Source organism: Lepus europaeus, chromosome 5 (assembly GCF_033115175.1).
Source record: "Lepus europaeus isolate LE1 chromosome 5, mLepTim1.pri, whole genome shotgun sequence".
Taxonomy (NCBI): Eukaryota; Metazoa; Chordata; class Mammalia; order Lagomorpha; family Leporidae; genus Lepus; species Lepus europaeus.
In genome coordinates this window covers 87,284,491-87,302,268 of record NC_084831.1, presented here as the reverse complement: position 1 = coordinate 87,302,268, position 17,778 = coordinate 87,284,491, and the positions used below count along the sequence as shown (strand labels likewise).

The 17,778-nt window shown below is 55.7% G+C and overlaps 1 protein-coding gene across 2 annotated transcripts in view; it reads left to right on the top strand.

Moving 5' to 3' along the window:
* The window catches only part of BCAR3 (BCAR3 adaptor protein, NSP family member), a 116,594-nt gene extending 102,355 nt beyond the window's left edge, over positions 1 to 14,239 (top strand). For both annotated transcript variants that reach the window (XM_062191767.1, XM_062191768.1), the window contains 5 exons: positions 3,612 to 3,727; positions 7,766 to 7,937; positions 10,741 to 10,852; positions 11,033 to 11,245; positions 13,602 to 14,239. In XM_062191767.1, the coding sequence (XP_062047751.1) occupies positions 3,612 to 3,727; positions 7,766 to 7,937; positions 10,741 to 10,852; positions 11,033 to 11,245; positions 13,602 to 13,780 (792 nt within the window). In that variant the 3' untranslated portion in view covers positions 13,781 to 14,239. The remainder of the gene's footprint in view (positions 1 to 3,611; positions 3,728 to 7,765; positions 7,938 to 10,740; positions 10,853 to 11,032; positions 11,246 to 13,601) is intronic.
* Positions 14,240 to 17,778: the final 3,539 nt, after the last annotated feature.

Below are 17,778 nucleotides of genomic sequence, written 5' to 3'. Positions count from 1 at the left end.
TTGCTGTGCACACAGATGCGTGTAAATAACTACACATGTAATGTTTGCAGTGGCACTGGGCTAGACACACTCATCAAGCCCCGAGCCTCTCACTAAGCACCACCTAGGACCACGTGGCTGTGTTCACAGCACCCATTTTTCACAGGAGGCATTTCTTTGAGATGTGGGTGGGTCTTGTTCCAGCTGGTCCCAAGGCAACTTCTCCTCCAGAGAGAAATTCCTAGACAACAGGTACCTCCCTCCATTTAAAAAAAAAAAAAGAAAAAGGCAGCCCTCGAGCAGTTGAGTGATAGATAAGGCTTCAAAGGGATTTAAAGCCCCTTTGGCTCCTGGCTCAGTGAAATCCACTCACTTCAAAGATCAGCCGGCTTAGGAGGCGTGGTGGGAAGTCCAGCCGCTGAGGGAGTTCAGAACCGAACTGCTTCAAAGACACTGCCCCAAGACAGGGCTCTGAGGCTGCCTCGCTGCCCAGGTCTGGGAGTGTCCATGCTGCAGGAGGGGGAAGCATGGTTGGGGGGATGTCACACCTCTGCCAGGAAGGCGCCAGGCCGAGAGAAGCCAGAAGAGGGCTGTGCTGGCAGAACAGGGCTTGGTCGCACTGCGGCTGGCACGGTGATCCGCTCCTTTGCTGTGTTGGTTGCCTCCCAGCTAAACCTGTGTGGGAGATACAAGGGTTGTTCTGGTGATCACAGCGAGCCCCGGGTCGGGACGGAACCAGGTTAGCCCCGGAGTGAGGGTCCAGCCTGGGCTTTCTGTACCGGACGCTCCTCACAGACAGGGCCTGGCCTTACAGAGCTGCGCGATTTCCAGGGGCCTGAGTCCCCATCATCCAGGAGGGGCGGTGCCCGCCCACACTCTGGGTGGTCTGGAACCTTCCCACCACTTTAGGCAGCCCCGAAACTACAGCCTGACTCTCTCCTGTAGAGCATGCAGGCCGTGCTCTCCCCTGCCCTGACGGGGCCTCACTCCCCGGCCTGCCTTCTGTGCAAGAGGGCCAGGCGACGTCCCCTAGCCGGACCCCGAGGGCAGCTGTGCTTGGCCTCCTCCTTCCTGCTCCAGAGTCCGCTGCCATTTGCTTATTCTCTTCCTGGAGCCACCAGGCACAGCCAGCGTCTCTAAGAGGGAAGTAAAACCAGAGCTGCTGTTCCCCACGCCACATGCAGCCAGCAGCCTAGACGGGGCCACTGGGGAGCTGGAAGCAGGCACCGGGCGGCATCTGGGCCCCATGTGCTGCTTCGCACCCACACACGGAGCCCAGAGCTAGTGCCCAGGAGTGTCGTCAGGATGGTGGGTGGGTGGGCCTGGGGGCCCTGGAGGCTGGCAGCCCCACGGTATCCAGCCCTCAAGCCCAGGGCCCCTCCCACCCTGCCAGTGGGCGCTGCTTGGCCTCACTCTTCCACGTCTGGATTCCCCCACCTGCTTCTCTTTGGCTGTAGCTAGGAATGGGCCCAGTAGTTAGGAGCTTGACCCGCCCCCCCCACCGCATCAGCTACAGGCCCCTCTCTCCCCATCTGTCGGACAGAATCAGCTACCCAGGCGGTCGCTGAGGATGGAGGGTCACGCCCTGAGCCTCTGGCCTGGAGTGAGTGCCAAGGGTTTGTTAGTGTTGTGCGGTCAGCCCTGATGCAGCCCTGCCGTGCAGTGGGGGCGTGGTGCAGAGGGGCAGTGATGCCGGAGCTCAGACCACAACCCGGGCGGGAAGCCCTCTGCAGGGGGGGCACGGGAGCTGGGGGGTCCCGGCTGGGCTTGGAGATGACTGAGATACATGTGGAAGGCAGACGCACCCCATAAAGCATCTCACGGGAGGCGAGGCATGGGCACGCGCAGAGACTCAGATGGAAAATGCCATGGGGGGAGGGGTGTTCTGGAGGGTTCTGTGTGGGGAGCAGAAGGTGGGGACGGGTGGGGTGGCTTGTTCCAGGATCCTGCCTTCTAAGCACTTTACAGGCAAGGTTGGGGTGGCCTCTAGGTGCACGGGTGCTGCTCTGTGTCCTCTGTGCCAAGGGCAGTGGAGCCAGGCAGCCGGCTTGAGTTCTCAAGGTCCCCTGGCTTGCAGGAAGGACAGCTCGGCAGCATCGGCCGTCAGGGCTGCCTGGATGAGCAGGGAGGGGCAGAGCGAGGCTGGAAGGCCTAACGGGGAGGGGAGGGGGGGCGCATGCTGCACCTGCCCTGCCGGGTCCAGCTCACAGGCAGTGCTCTGTGGTGCGTGGCCTTGCCATGCGTCCGCCAGCCTCACAGCTGTGGGTGTTTCCCAGGGGACCGGCTCCAGGCCCTGCAGTGCGAGCTCGCTCAGCCTGGGGCGGCAGGGCCCTGGAAGGTGGCCTGGAGGTGGCACGCCTACACTGAAGGAAACCGCATAGGAGTTTCTTTCTGTCCGAGGGGGACCACAGAACGCCTGCCGATGCTCCTAGAGTGGAGCAGGGCCCACGGCGAGCCTTTCAGTGAGCTGCAGGCTTTGGAACCTCTGAGGTGCGGCAGCTGTCCAAACAAGTGAGGCCGTGTGCGTGGCCGCCGGTCTCTGGGGCGCGCGTCTGCACTGCCTCGCTGAGGTCAAGGCGTAAATCTCTCTCCTGAAACCCAGCCAGAATTCTTCCCGCCTCCACGTGGCCCGTGATCCACAACTGGTGTTTGCTCATAGCCCTTGGGGGCCTTCGGGTCATTTGAATCCTTTGCAAGGTCCCGGAGAAAGGCGGCCTCGGCAGTTGTGTCAGAAAAGGGGCCTAGGAGAGTGCACAGCATCTCCCACGGGACGGCTCGTTCCCCGGGCCGGACGGGACCTCCTTTGCTCAACCACAGAAGCTCCTGTGCTCATCTGCCTGGGACAACGCAGTGGAGGTCGGGGGAGAGGGAGGGCTGCCCTGTGCCTGCGGGTGGCCGGGCTTGGTTAGTCGCCTCCTACATTAGCCGCATTAGAGACGCGCACCTTAGGGGTGACGCTTCCACAGAACGCGTGGTCACCTGATACCCGATTCCGTTAGCCGTGGTCCCACGCTACAGTGGAGATGGGGAGAGAGCCGGCTGGGTCGCACTTGAGAAGATTTTCTTCCAGTGAAACCTCTGGGGAGGAGAGGGTGCTATTGTGACCTCGGGTTTCTCATTACTGCACCCGGTCTGCAGGGCTTGTGCTGAGCTCGGGGCGTGGCAGGCAGCCCTGGCTGTCAGGGGGAGGGGGGGAATCACCAGCGGCAGCGCCCATTGTGGAGGGAGCTTACACAAGATTCCGTATCTCCCCCGCAGCAGCCAGCCCCGCACACACACAGCCAAGCTGTTGGCTGTAAAACACTGCACCGTGGTCCAGCCTGCATGGCACAAAAGCTTGCAAAACAGGATGGTTGTCCAGCTGCGCAGAGACACTTAGCAAATCCACAGCTGGGTTTCTGCGTGGCCCCGGTCCTTCCTCCCCTGCCTGGGTTTTATGTCAGGGTGTGAGTACAGAAGCACCCCAGTCATGCGCAGGAACCACGGTACCCACGCCATTGCACATGAAGGGCTGCAACCAGCCTGGGTGCCCCCACCCCACCCCTGGCAGTGGGCTGCTTGTCCTGTGCCACGTGCACGGTCAGGGTCAGCCCACTGCGCCATCCCACCTGCCCGCCTCCGGCTCCCCGCAGGTTGCCAGGATACTTGAAGTCTCAGAAGACACAAGGAGGAACATGGGCGTGAGCTCGGGGCTGGAGCTGCTCACGCTGCCGCACGGACGCCAGCTGCGCCTGGACATCATTGAACGGTGAGCGGTGCGTCCTTGGCCTTCCTGGCCCTCACAGCTGCTCGCAGGTCTCTGAGGGACAGGGGGTGTGGCACAAGGCCCCAGGCGCATCTTCTCAGAAGCCCAGGCCGAGAATTCCTGGAGATGCACAGAGATGGTGCAGTGCGAGTTGGGCAGAGGACGTGCTCCTGGAGGGGGTGGCCAAGGGAACAGCCTTGCCAGGCCTGTGGCCCCGGGGCCAACACACACCTCCCAGCTTCCCAACCACCTGCCGCCCTCGGCCCCACCCTATGTGGGGAGCCGCGTGCTGCCTGCGTGTGTGCTTGTGTGTGTGCAGGTTGTCTTCTTGGGGTTTACCGGGATTTGAGGAAGTCAGTGGAAGTTTGTGGGAAAGGCTGGGAAGAACAGGCCAAAGGGTATTTTCTTTAGGGTGGACCAGTGAGGGGTCAGAGGTCAGGGGGTTTTGGCCCTTGGCCCCCTGGGCCTACAAAGTCTTCTCTGAAAAGCCGGGGCCCTGGGTGTCCATTAAGTGCACCTGGAGGGGGAGGGCGAGCATTTGGGAGCGCCTGGGTTCCAGTCCCGGCTCCACGCCGACTCCGGCTTCCTGCTGACGCACACCCTGGAGGCAACAGGTGATGGCTGTGGTCCTGGGGTTTCTGCCACCCATACAGGAAACACAGACAGAGCTCTTGGCCGCCAGCTTCAGCCTGGCCCCACCCTGGGTGTTGTGGACATTGGGGAATGAACCAGTGGATGAGATCTTTGTACCTGTGTGTCTGTTCCTCTCTCTTGCTGTCTCTCTGCCTTTCAAGTAAACAAAATATTTTAAGAAGAAAAATATATAATTTAAAATGCGCACATGTGAACGTTGGATGTTTAGAAGTTAGAAAAATACAAAGGCATGTTTTTAAAAAGTGCAAGACCAGATTTTTTTAAAGAAAGATTTATTTATTTGAAAGGCTTGAGTTACAGAGAGGCAGAGAGAGAGAGAGAGAGAGAGAGAGGTGTTCCATCTGCTGGTTCACTCCCCAGTTGCTCGCCAATCCGAAGCCAGGAGCTGCTTCCGGGTCTCCCATATGGGTGCAGGGGTCCAAGCACTTAAGCCGTCTTCCACTGCTTTCCCAGACTATAGCAGAGACCTGGATCGGAAGTGGAGCAGCCGGGACTGAAACTGGCGCCCACATGTGATGCTGGCACTGCAGGCAGTGGCTTTGCCTGCTACTCCACAGCACTGGCCCCAAGACCAGATTTTTATGTTACCCCGAAGTCTGGCCTTTTAGACACATTCACAAAGTTGTTATGGGCAAGACTGTCTTGTTAGGTTTCCTATTTTCTCAGCCAATGCCCCTGGTCTCTGGGTCAGCGTGGTGTCCCGTCCCATCCAGTTCTCTGCAATGGCAGAAATGCTCACCAGAACTGGCTGTGGCCAGAGCCATGGCATGTGTCTGCTGGACCCTGGCAACGTGGCTAATGCAACGGAGAAGTTTGATTCATTGGTGACTGTCAGGAGCCAGCAGCCGTGCCGGGGCAGACCTGAACCGGCAGCCTCCAGAAGCAAGCGCCACATTTTGAATAACCTGGGGCGACGGGGCAGACACAGCTGCTTTTGCCTGTGTGTCTGTGAAGCAGATACAGTGGCCTCAGTGTCGCTGCTGGCCTCGCCCTTGGAAAACACTGAGCGGCGGCCTCGCAGGTGGAAGGGCATGGAGTGGCCCTGGTGACCTCGCTCAGGCACACCCGTTGTTCAGAGCCTTTGCGGAACAACAGATCCAATCCCAAAGTCCTCAGACTTTGCTACATCCTAGCCTCTCTCGCGGCACCCCTGGTTCCTCTCGGGGCCCCTGGCACCCCCTCAGTTGTAGTCCCCGTGTCCCGGTGACATATTTCAGCCTGGAAACGCCCCAGCTTCCGGGTCGGAGGCCTGCGAGCCTGATTTGAGCCACGTGCTCAGGTGTGCTGGGATAGGTGGGTTCTGGGCCTGGCTGTGCTGAGCAGGTCTAGGGCGTCTTCCTCGGCCATTTTTTTTTGACTCCTGCTTATCAGCATCTGGTTCTTTTCTCTGCCGATTGCTGCCTGGCTGGGATTTCGCTCCTTAGCTCATTTCCTGTCTCAGGCCGGTGTGTGGGATCTGCCTGCTAGTGCCTGGGGAGTGATTTTATGGAACGACAGGGTGTTTACTGAAGGAAGGCCAAGGTCACAGGGGTCCTAAAGTGTCCAGTGGCATGGCCTTCTTGCCATCTGAATCAAATATAAAATCACCCTCACGCGTCCCCAGCACAGCAAGCTGGAAACATCCTCCCCGGGAAGGCGAGCGCCTCCTGGGGCTGGGCACGGGGCTCCCACAGCCGACTCGCTTGCCCGCCCGCCCCCCGCGTGGCTGCTCGGCGTGGCTGCTCAAAGAGTGGTGCACCCAGGAGGCTTCAGGCAGACACTTGGAGGAATGAATGACATAATTGCCTCTTAACCGCGGATGTAACATCAGGTCTTAAAAAGGAGAAGAGAACCTTTTATGAAGGGCCATTAAGACGTAGGAAGGAAGACACGGAATAATCCGTTGAACTCAGGAAAAGGAGCTAACGGCAGGAAAGGGGAAGGAGATAGAGACAAACAGGCCAGGTGAACCACGCTGCAGGGACATCCAAATGGAAGCAGTGGGCGCCTGCCGCCTGCACTGTGTTTCTATGTCCACTCAGTTCCTGTTTCTCTATCCCTCGCTCCCGCTCACAGAAGCAGCCACAAAGGAGTGGAGCGGTCAGGTCCCAGCCTATGACCAGACCACAAGTGAGTGCCGTACACTCCATCCTCAGCCAACAGACAGGAGAGCCCGACGTGAGGCCAGGCCCCGCCCAGGCCACTGCCTCCCTGGGCACCAGGCCAGCAAGAGACCCCGCGCAGCCAGGCAGACGGAGCCTGGAGGGGCGGCCTGGGCTGCGTGCTCTCGGGACAGCGGGGCTGGAACTCCAAGGGTGTGGCGTGTGCTAGCAGCTCTGGGGCTCCAGGCACTGGAGGCCTCCGCCCAGCGCGGCACCTCGGCTGGGAAGACGTTTACCTGAGGCGGTCCTGACCTGGTGCTGCCACAGCAGGAAGGAGTAGGGCTGGTGTGTGCCTCCCGCAGACTAACCTGATGGGCGGTGGGGGGAGGCGCGCCCTGCTTCCTGCAGTTCGGGATGAGAGAGGGGGAGGATTGGTAGGGGAAGTGGGTTTGCGCTTTGCTAGGGTCTGGGCCTGGCCCCTGAGGCGGATTCCTGCCCCTTGGCCTCCCAAGTGGGGCCACTGAGTGCCAGCACCGTTCTTCCCTCCTTTTCCGCCCCTCTGTGCTCATCCTGCCCTCGCTCCCAGATCCAGCTCATCCCTTTAAAAAAAAAAAATCATTCATTTCTTCAAAAGGCAGAGCTACAGAGAGGCAGAGGCAGAGAGAGAAAGGGGGAGAGAGAGAGAGACATGTAGGTCTTCCATCAGCTGGTTCGCTCCCCAGATGGCTGGAGCTGTGCCGATCCAAAGCCAGGAGCTTCCACCAGGTCTCCCACATGGGTGCAGGGGCCCAAGGACTTGGGCATCTTCTGCTGCTTTCCCAGGCCGTAGCAGAGAGCTGGATGGGAAGTGGAGCAGCTGGGACTCGAACTGGTGCCCATATGGGATGCTGGCACTGCAGACCGGGGCTTTAACCCACTGCACTACAGCACCGGCCCCAGCTCATCTCTTTTCTGCCCCTTCTGCTCCCTAGTCCAGGGGGGCTCAGGGAGGCTCAGGGGAGGTGGCCCCAGGCTTCCCCGAGGGTGATGGGATTGTGTGTGTGTGCGTGCTTTGCTCACTGTGAGGACACAAGGAGCCGCATACACTTGGAGCTGCTTCCCCCAGGTCACACCGCCGGGGCCAGGGTTGACCCTGGCCCTGTTTCAGAGCAAACTGCTCTTGACCGCACAGCACGCCCTGCTTGGGGGTGGTCCCTGGGGAGGCTGGCCTGCCGCCAGAGGGGCCACAGCAGGCCTGTTCCTGGCTCACTGCGTGTTCTCCCGGTCCCACTGACCCTGAGCCTGACCACCTGTCCCTGCCTCTCAGACATAACACCATGGCCATCGGCGTGGCGGTGGACCTCCTAGGCTGCACCAGCTCTCTGGAGGACCGAGCTGCCACCCTCAATCGCATCATCCAGGTGGCGGCGGAGCTGAAAGACGCGGTGGGGGACCTCTACTCCTTCTCAGCCATCATGAAGGCCCTGGAAATGCCGCAGGTAAAGTGGGCGTGGGTCGTGCGTGGATGGAAGGGTCTGCTGTCTGCGCGCCCTGCTCCGCGGGTTGCCAGCTGTCCCCGCCCCTCTCAGAAGCCAGGCTGACTCAGGGAAAGCTGCCTGGATGAGGGGGCAACCAAGAGCCGCACCCCAGTCTCTTGGCCCGTTGTTTTAGCAGCAGTGATAACTACTGCCAGCAAACGCTGCCTCCCTCGTGGACAACCCGAGTCCTGGCCCCTCGGAGCCAGCTGAAGGGGGAGGCTGCTTCCACCGGGCAGGCACCGGGCACCCAGGCAGCCAAGGGCACTGACCAGGGAACCAAGGCATCTGGGAGCTTGCATCTGACAGCCCCTGGGGCGGTTCACCTCCCAGTGTGGCCTGCAGGGCCCCTGAAACAGACACCCCGCCCCCCGCTGGACTTGCAGAACCCCAGCTTGTTTCTAACCCGGGCACTGGAGCTCATCCTTGACAGAATTTCCTTTTTCACGATGAGTGCTGAACATGAAAACCGGGTGGGCCTGCAGCTGTCTCCACCATCCTGGGTCCATGGGGGGACCCGGAGCCCCAGTCCGCGAGCGGCGACGCCACACTGCCTCCCTGTTAGCAGGGCTGTCTCACAGCCACCTAGAGTCTCGGAATCCTGCCAGGGGCTCCCTGCCAGTCCGCTGAGGAAGACGGCCACCGTCACGTGTGCCGCGGTCAGGGTGTGGCAGGAACCGCGTTTCCTCCCACTAAAGCGAAGTCACCTTAAAAACAAGAGGAACAACTTAGTTCCTTCACCAGGAATTTGGCGGGGAGGGGCCCATTCCGATATTAAATTACAGAAATGTAGCGAATATTTCAAGCTTTCAGAATTCTTCAGGTGCATTGAAATGTCACAGGATCGCTATTTGAAATAAGCAACCCATAAACTCTGTATTTTCAGATACACCAATTCCTATCGTAGGGGTTAGGATTTTTCATGTAAGTGTTTTTAATCTGCATCATGTTTGCCTCCTGTCATCTGGAACTGCCTGTAATTTTTTTAAGGGTTTATTTACCAGGGCTGGCACTGTGGCTCAGCAAGTTAAGCTGCTACCTGCAGCACCAACATCCTATAAGGGCACCGGTTCAAGTCCCAGTCCCTGCTGCTCACTTCCCATCCAGCTCCCTGCTAATGCACCTGGGAAAAGTAGTGGAGGATGGCCCAAGTGTCTGGCCCCTGCACCCACATGGGAGACCCGGATGTGGTCCTGGCTTTGGCCTGGCCCAGCCCTGCCTGTTGCAGCCATTTGGGAAGTGAACCAACAGATAGAAGATCTCTCTGCCTTTCCTTCTTTCTCTAACCCTGCCTCTCAAAAAAATAAACTTAAAAAATGTATTTAAAAAGCAGTTACAGAGAGGGAGAGACAGATCTTCCATCTGCTGGTTCCCCCACCACACAGCCACAACGGCTGGAATTGGGCCAGGCTGAAGCTAGGGGCCTGGAACTCCATCTGGGCCTCCCACGTGGGTGGCAGGGGCCCAAGCACTTGGGCCGTCCTGCACCGCTTTCCCAGGTGCATTAGCAGGGATCTAGATGGGATGTGGAGCAGCCTGGACTTTTTGAACCGGTACCCATACGGGATGCCAGCGTCGCAGCACCAGCGCCACCCACGACTGTTAACAGCTGAGGCTGTGTATACAGCTGTGCAGCCCGGCGCTCCCTCCGAGAGCAGTCAAGTGGGATTACATGGTTGCTGCCCGTGAAATCAATCCTAGCAGGCGGGGCTTCCCCCAGACCTCCCTGCTAGCAGTGGTTCCCCTTGTGGATTCGCGGCCCTGGAGTGAGCCGGGCCCCTGTTGCAGAAGGGAAGTGGTTTCCCTTGCGAGGAGCATCAAGGCATTCCTGTGTCTTCATGCAAAGCTCCCTGTCCCGCCACCACGCGTGCCACCCTCACTGCAAGTAGCAAGAGAGGGCATCCAGGAGATGGGCCGAGCCCCCACCCACAGGGGGGCAAGGGTCTGTGAGCAGAAGGCAGCAGCATGGGTGGCCCACAGGAGACCTGCAGATGGCCGGTGCTACCCTTCTCCTCTCGGCCTATGTGGGAGCTCAGGCCCAGGAAGTCAAGGCTGGTTCTGCCACTTACGGCAGGGGCAGCTTGGGCAAGCTACCTGGTCTCTCGTGTTTCCTGATCTGCGAGATGAGACCCGAGTATCAGTCGGGATGTCCACAAATACGGGTGCCCTTCCTTGTCTCGTGGAGAAAACATGCGGGCTTTATGGTGGGGGAGAGGCTGTTTATTACAAGGCCGTCACCGGAGACAGCCGCAGGTGCTGGCACTGTGCGCTCTGGGCTGTGTTCTGTGTCGCTCAGGCAGTGCACAAGGACTCCTGTCACACTCCAGCCACTCGCCCGCGCAACCTCCTGGATGGCTGGCCACTCCCATCAGAATTAAAATAGGTGTGCTACATGTAGCCTCCCGATGCCGTCACCCACGTGGGACTCTCACGTTTGCCAAGTCATTTCATGATAGCAGAGTGTCTTCAGGCCCCTCACTGCACCTGTGGTATATGGCTGCATACAGAGAACAAGGGCTTGTACGGGATGGGTTCCAAGCCAGGATCAGAAAGGAAAAGTGCAGTTTTAAAGAGCGCTGTGTGCAGGGCCGTTACAACAGTGCAGGAGTATGTGTGTGTCGTGGGGGAGTGGGGGGAGAGCATTGTTCTCCCCCTCTCCCCCTCTCGCTTTGACAGTTTTACTGTGTGCATTGATGGCTTGTCCCCAAATTGAAGCATAAGTTTTACACAGAGCCTTTTCCCAAACCACCGCTCACTCGCCTTGCAGATCACGAGGTTGGAGAAGACGTGGACGGCCCTGCGGCACCAGTACACGCAGACTGCCATCCTCTACGAGAAGCAGCTGAAGCCCTTCAGCAAAGTGCTGCACGAAGGCCGAGGTGAGGCGGCGGCGGTGGGCGGCGGCAGGGCCCCCAGCAGGGGACGTGGCGAGGCCCCGAGGGAGCTTCAGGGCGGTGGGTGGCAGCATCCCTCGCAGGAGGCAGGGGCAGCCAGTCGGCGCCCGCTGCGTTCACTCAGGAAACAGGATGAGCGCGACATCTTTGCTCCTTGTTCTTCAGAGCCCACGTGTGTCCCCCCGTGCAGTGTGTCAGTCCCGCTGCTGATGCCCCTCGTGACCTTAATGGAGCGCCAGGCCGTCACTTTTGAAGGAATGGACTTGTGGGAAAAAAACGACCAGAGCTGTGAAATTATGCTGAACCACCTGGCCGCGGCCCGCCTCATGGCCCAGGCCGCCGACAGCTACCGGGCGAACGCCGAGAGGGTGCTGGCAGGTAGGGCCGCTCGCGCTCCTCCGTGCGGCAGGTGAAGGCACGGGGGTTCTGCCGCCATGACTGCTGCTCTCTGCGGTGGCCGGCCCCCTTCCCTGCGCTCTCGGGGGTGCAGGGAACAGGGAGCTGTCATCAGTGAGGAGGCGGAGCTTCCTCTCCACTTCCTGGGCCTGCCTGCCTCTTCCCGTGGCACTGTGACGCGAGCTCCCCTGCTCTGCGCATTGGGCACATCCTGGAGTGTTGGGTAAACTCGACTGTGGCAGTAGAGAGCAGCTGTGATAAGCACGTGTAACAGACATCTTGTCACAGGGGTGGCCCCAAGGTGTGTGGGGGTACCTGGCGGCGGGTGGGGGCTGGGGAGCACTTAGCTGAGTGTGGTCAGAGACGCAGGGAGGAAGGAGAGCACCACCCGTGACTGTGAAAACCCGCATTCCCCCAGCTCCCGCAGCGTCTTGGCCTGTGTTGCCCTGACTGGCACCCCCGTCCCTTTCCACCGGTTTTCTGGGGAGGGAACGCCAGTCAGAGGGCGCAGCGCCAGCAGAAGCGCCGAGAGCGCTTGCAGAAAAGCTGGGCCCACAAGGACCTGGCTAGGGTTTGTGTCCAGTGACCTAGGGCATGGCCGACGGCACAGCTGGGAAGGGCCTTCCACGCAGGACCGTGGCTCAGGGAGAGCCAGTGGAGAGCTGGTCAGACCTGGTGTCCGTGGAGGAAGGGTGGAGGCAGAGAGCCCACGGAGGAGCAAGTCCAGAAATGGGGCCTTCCCCAAGGCGGTCGTCGGGGCTGGGCGTGTCTTCCTCCCTCACTAGAAACGACCGCGGAGCGCTGTGTGGGCCGGAGAGGCCCCTTCACTTCCCCCTAAAGCAAGCTGGTGCTGCAGAAGCAGACGGCGGACTGCACTGGGTCCGCGCTAGGCCTCAGCCTTGTTTCGTTTTCTTCCTCAGAGTTCTCCGGGGTTGACAGAATAAACGCACAACTCGGCAGGGCCCGCTTTCACAGCGCCAGGAACCCCTGTTACGCTGGGTGTTGCCTAACTCAGTCCACTAGGATGGGTTTTGAGGAAGGTGTACCTTGGGCTGTTCCGCAGCCAGGCTCTGGTGGAGTTTCTCAGTTGATCCGGCCACCATGTGTATAGTAAGTTCCCACCGCTGGCAGTGGCCGTGTGAACTGAGTAAGGGCAGGGGTGTGGCTTACCAGGACGTTGCCAGCACCCAGCTTCAATGTAGGGATCAAGCAAGCGAACTGAATGAACAGAGGTCATCAGCAGGCCTCTGGCTGCTTACCCAGCAAGGCCATTCAGGCAGCATCGGGAAGACCAGGCTTCTCCATCCTTTCCAACCACCAAGGTCCTGTGGTCTAGATGGTAGGAACGCACTGAATGACAGCGCAGATTGCTCCAGCATTAACACAGGCTAAGAGCCACAGGACTCTGGCCAGAGGCTTCTCCCTTTAATAGAGTTGCCCGGGCATCTCTGGCCTTCACAGCCTTACTCTAGTAGCCAGAAACCGGAACAATCCAAATGGCCATCATTGAATAAGTAAACAGACTGCAGTACGCATCCAGAGAACTGGACACTACTCAGCAATACAAAGGAGTTGTTAGTAACAAGCAGCTTACCAAATAATGCCAAACATGTCATCTTAATCAAAACTCACAGATAAGTCCCGATTTACGATTCCATCTATATCAAACTTCCAGAAAAGGCAGGACAGTAGCAGCGGCAGGCCGATGAGTCACCGTGTGGGGTGGCAGCAAGGACGGACTTCAGAGCGCTGCTGGGGAACGCGGGCGAGGGGAGGGCTCCAAGCGGACGGTGTGGTGTGCAGCTGCAGCAGGTGCATCACACACCAGGCGCCACGCGCACTCACAGCACGGCGCCCCACGGTGGCACATGCGATCGTCATCCTGTGGTATTTTAGTGAGTTGGTTATCCTCAGGGGCAGGGCTCTGCCCTCCCCCATACAGAACAGATGCTGTGTTTTGCTTTGGGGGACATTTTTTTTTTTTAAAGTTCTGAGTGAAAGTGAAGGTCATGTTGAGCCTACATTTTTTTTTTGAGTTTTAGCATTTAAAACATTTGAAAGGCACAGAGAGAGCAAGCAAGTGAGCTTCCAGACGCGGGTTCGCTCCCCAGATGTCCGTAACCAGAAGCCCAGAACTCAACCTGGGTTGTGCACGTGGGCCATCATCTGCTGCCTCCCGGGGTGTAGGTTAGCAAGAAAGCTGGACTGGAAGCGGAGCTGATGCGGGCATCCCTAGTTTAACTTAACCACAACGCCCATCCTGTTTTGATCCTAAGTTTTTGGTCTGTTTTTGGCACTACTTTTGGGCAGAACTGAAGTAACTTTTTGTTTTGATTAGGTTTCCAACCAGATGAAGAAATGAGTGAAGTCTTCAAGACTGAATTTCAAATGCGGTTGCTATGGGGCAGCAAGGGCGCGGAAGTCAATCAGACGGAGAGATACGAGAAATTCAGCCAGATTCTGACAGCCCTCTCCCGGAAACTGGAGCCGCCTCCTGTGAAACAGGCAGAGCTCTGAAGACTCCTCAGGGAACCTCAGCATGCTGTTCCAGGCTGTTCCAGGCTTCTCCAGGTCCTCCTTTGGGAAAGCTCATCATTTGATACAGTAATAATGTGCACATCTGACAATACACAAGCTTTTAGTATCCACAGGATATTAAATGTGTAAATTGCACAGAGCACACTTATTTATGGACTGTTGAAAATTACTACTGATTTTAAAATAATTTATTATTAAGGTAACTATTGCTAATGTTGATCAGCAAATGTAAGAGAAGCCCTAGCTATGTTGGCTGGCTGCCTTCCATTATTACAGTATTTGATCATTTTAGTTTTGATTCCATCTCAGATAAGTGTAAATAGAAGAGTTTTTTTTAAAAAGCATGAAACATTTCAGAAGGTATCAGTTGTATGATATTCTTTAAATGAATATGGACAATGTAAATAGTAATGAATGAAAATATATCTTTTTGTGAAACAGTTGTATCCAGTGTCTTTACTACAAAATAACTCATCTTAATGCAATAATTCTACCTCCTGGCCTCCAGGAGCCAGCCAGGAAGCCCACCTTGTACCACAAATATAATAATTCAAGTTCCCTCCCTCTGAGTACCATAACCCTAAGACTTTCGCAACCATACCTTTAGGGGCTTTTCAGCATCCAAAACTAACATCCAAGCCATGGCAGGCACCCTCTTCCCTATCCCCCGTATCCTGATAGTAAGCCAAAACACATGAAAACAGGATGGGAAATAGAAGGTTTCTGGCTCAGACTGAAGGCAAGGCAAGGTAGTTTGGGCTCCTACTTGAGCTATGGAGCTTGCCCATGATTGGACTGCAGCCAAGTTTACATCACGCCCCATGTGCAGCACAGTCCCTGGTCCGATCTGAGCACTAACATTACTACTGTATTTCACACCACGGCCTCACATACTTCACAATATTTAGCCATTACCTTTGCCTCTAGCAGGTAAGTACAAGTCTGTTTCTAGGTTTCTGACTTGCCCAAGGGGTACTTTATGACTTAGCAGTATCTTTCATTTTTTGTTCCTACTGTATAAAATTTGAAATACAAGATTTTAAGATAAAACAATCTGTCACTCTGCCACCAACTGTCAAACACTTAATTTTTTTCTTCTGATATTGGGACCCTACCCAATTTTATACACATCTTTTGTCAAACTGGCTGTGAAAACATCTCGATGCTGTTAATAGCCTTAGGGAAAAAATTAAAAAAAATTAATTTTTGACAGGCAGAGTGGACAGTGAGAGAGACAGAGAGAAAGGTCTTCCTTCCGTTGGTTCACCCTCCAATGGCCGCTGCAGCCGGCGCACCGCAAAGGAAGACCTTTCTCTCTCTCTCTCTCTCTCTATCCACTCTGCCTGTCAAAAAAAAAAAAAAAGGGATTATGCATTCATTTATTTGAAAGAGTGGCAGAGAGAGAGATCATCCATCCACTGGTTCACTCCTCGAATGTTCACAACAGCTGGGGCTGGGCAAGGCTGCAGCCAGGAGTGAGGAATCCATCTGGGGCTCCCACACGGGTGGGTGGAATGCAAATCCTTGGACCATCATCTGACACCTTCCAGGTGCAACAGCAGAAGCTGACGGAGTGGAGGTGGGATTGGATCCACACAGCTGCTTAGCCTGCTGCACATCAGTGCCCATCCACCCTCCTCGTTTTGAAAGATGTCATCACATCATTTTATTTATCGTAAAAAACCTTAAAATACTTACTCTTGTGGCAATAGAGTGGCTCAGATGCTCTTAGAAGGCCCTCTCACTATAATAAAATGAAATACATTGTAGTAAACATGCCTTTTAGTGCACTGTTAGGTTTGACAGAATAAAATGGCAATCCCCAAGGAACAAACCTCCCCTCCTCACCTCACCCCAACAAGGTACAGCAAATTTAAACCAACTCTGGTGGGACTGGCACTGTGGCATAGTAGGTTAAGCATTCTTCTGTGGCGCCAGCATCCCATATGGGCATCGGTTCGAGTTCCAGCTGCTCCACTTCTGATCCAGCTCCCTACTGATGGCCTGATAAAGCAGTAGAAGATGGCCCAAGACCTTGGTCCCCTAAACCCACATGGGGGACCCAGAAGAAGCTCCTGGCTTCCTATCAGCCCAGCTCTAGCCTTTGCAGCCATTTGGAGAATAAACCAGTGGATGGAAGACCTTTCTGTCTCTCCCTCTCTGCCTCTCGAGTAAATCAATAAATCTTTAAAAAAATTTCATGGAAAACAGAATTAAAAGATAAACCAGCTCTGTCAGAAAACTTAAAAACCTGGAGGACCTAGAGGCAAAATACTAACATCAGTTCAATGAATGGGAAACTGTGTGATACATCTAAGATGGGATTAGTGATTAGCGAGGGAAACTGGCTTACGTGAGGACGCAGGCTGTGAGGTCCCACGGCAGGCCAACTGCAGGGGGAAAACCCTGGGATGCCAGTAGCATGGCTCGGCCCAGACCCAGCGCTTCAGAACTGGGGAAGCCAGGGTGTAACGTGGTCCGTTCAAGGCCAAGGGCCAGAGAGCCTGACGTCCAAGAGCAGACACATGTTCCAGCTCCCGGAGAGAAAAAACAAATTGCCTTTTCTCTGCCTTTTTGTTCTATTTGGGCCAGCAGCTGCTTGGATAGTGCCCGTCCACAGGGAGGGTGGGTCTCCCCACTCAGTCCCCTGATTCACACCAGTCTGCTCTGGGAACACCCCTGCAGACACAACTAGAAGTCATGCTTCACCCCTTTCTCCAGCCAATCCTTAACTCTGTCAAGTTGACACATAAAATTAATCCTCAACACCAGGAAAATGCCTATCTTCCTGTGGAGCTCCCAAAGGAAATTAATTATGATGATAACAGTCTTGGCATATAATCTGTGGAACAGAATAGAGGAACCCAGAAATAAAGCCACTTATTTACACCTGATTTTTCAAAAAGGCAGCAAGAACACACATTAGAGAAAATGGTGCTGGAAAAGCTGGATATGCACCATGAAACACAAAGAAACTGGACCTCTAGAAACAAAAGCCAGCGCAACACGGATCAACGACTTCAATGGAACACCCAACTCTGAAACCACTACAGGAAAACTCCATGACATTGATCTGGACAAAAACTTTTTAGATATGACCCCAAAAGCACAGGCAACAAAAGCAAAAAAATGACAAAATATATCAAACTAAAATACCTAAGCAAACAACAGAATGAAGAGAATGGGAGACAATATTTTCCAACTATTCATCCAACCAGAGATTAATATCCAGAATAAAAAAGAAACTCAACAGAAAAAAAGATTTAAAAAAGAGGTAAATGACCCAAATAAATAAATGAAATCTGTTTACCTTAAATTTAAAAAAATGTTCATTTTGGCAAATAGGGGGAAAAAGGTATATAAAATGGCAATAAACATGATGGTACTTAAAAAAGGTATAGAAAACAAAAGCTAATTGAATACATTTCCCATAAACTTTTTAAGATTCATCTATTTGAAAGAGAGGCAGAGAGAGAGGTCTTCCATCCACTGGTTCACTCCCCAAATGATCGCAACAGCCAGAGCTGAGCCAATCTGAAGCCAGGAGCCAGGAGCTTCTTCCAGGTCTCCCACATGGGTGCAGGGGCCCAAGGACTTGGGCCATCTTCTACTGCTTTCCCAGGCCATAGCAGAGAGCTGGATCGGAAGTGGAGCAGCTGGGACTTGAACTAGCGTCCATAGGGGATGCCGGCATTGCAGGTGGCGGCTTTACCCACTAGGCCACAGTGCTGGCTGCTCCTGTAAACTTCTTGAAGGAATATGAAAACATGCCCAACATTACTTCTCATCAGGGAAATGCAAATCAAAGCCACACTGAGGGGGCCAGCACTGTGGGGCAGTGGGTTAAGCCACCTTCTGCAGCGTTGGCATCCCGTATGGGCGCTGGTCCGATTCTCGGCTGCTCCTCTTCCAATCAAGCTCCCTGCTAATGGTCTGGGAAAGCACCAAAAGATGGCCCAAGGCCCTGGGCCTCTGTG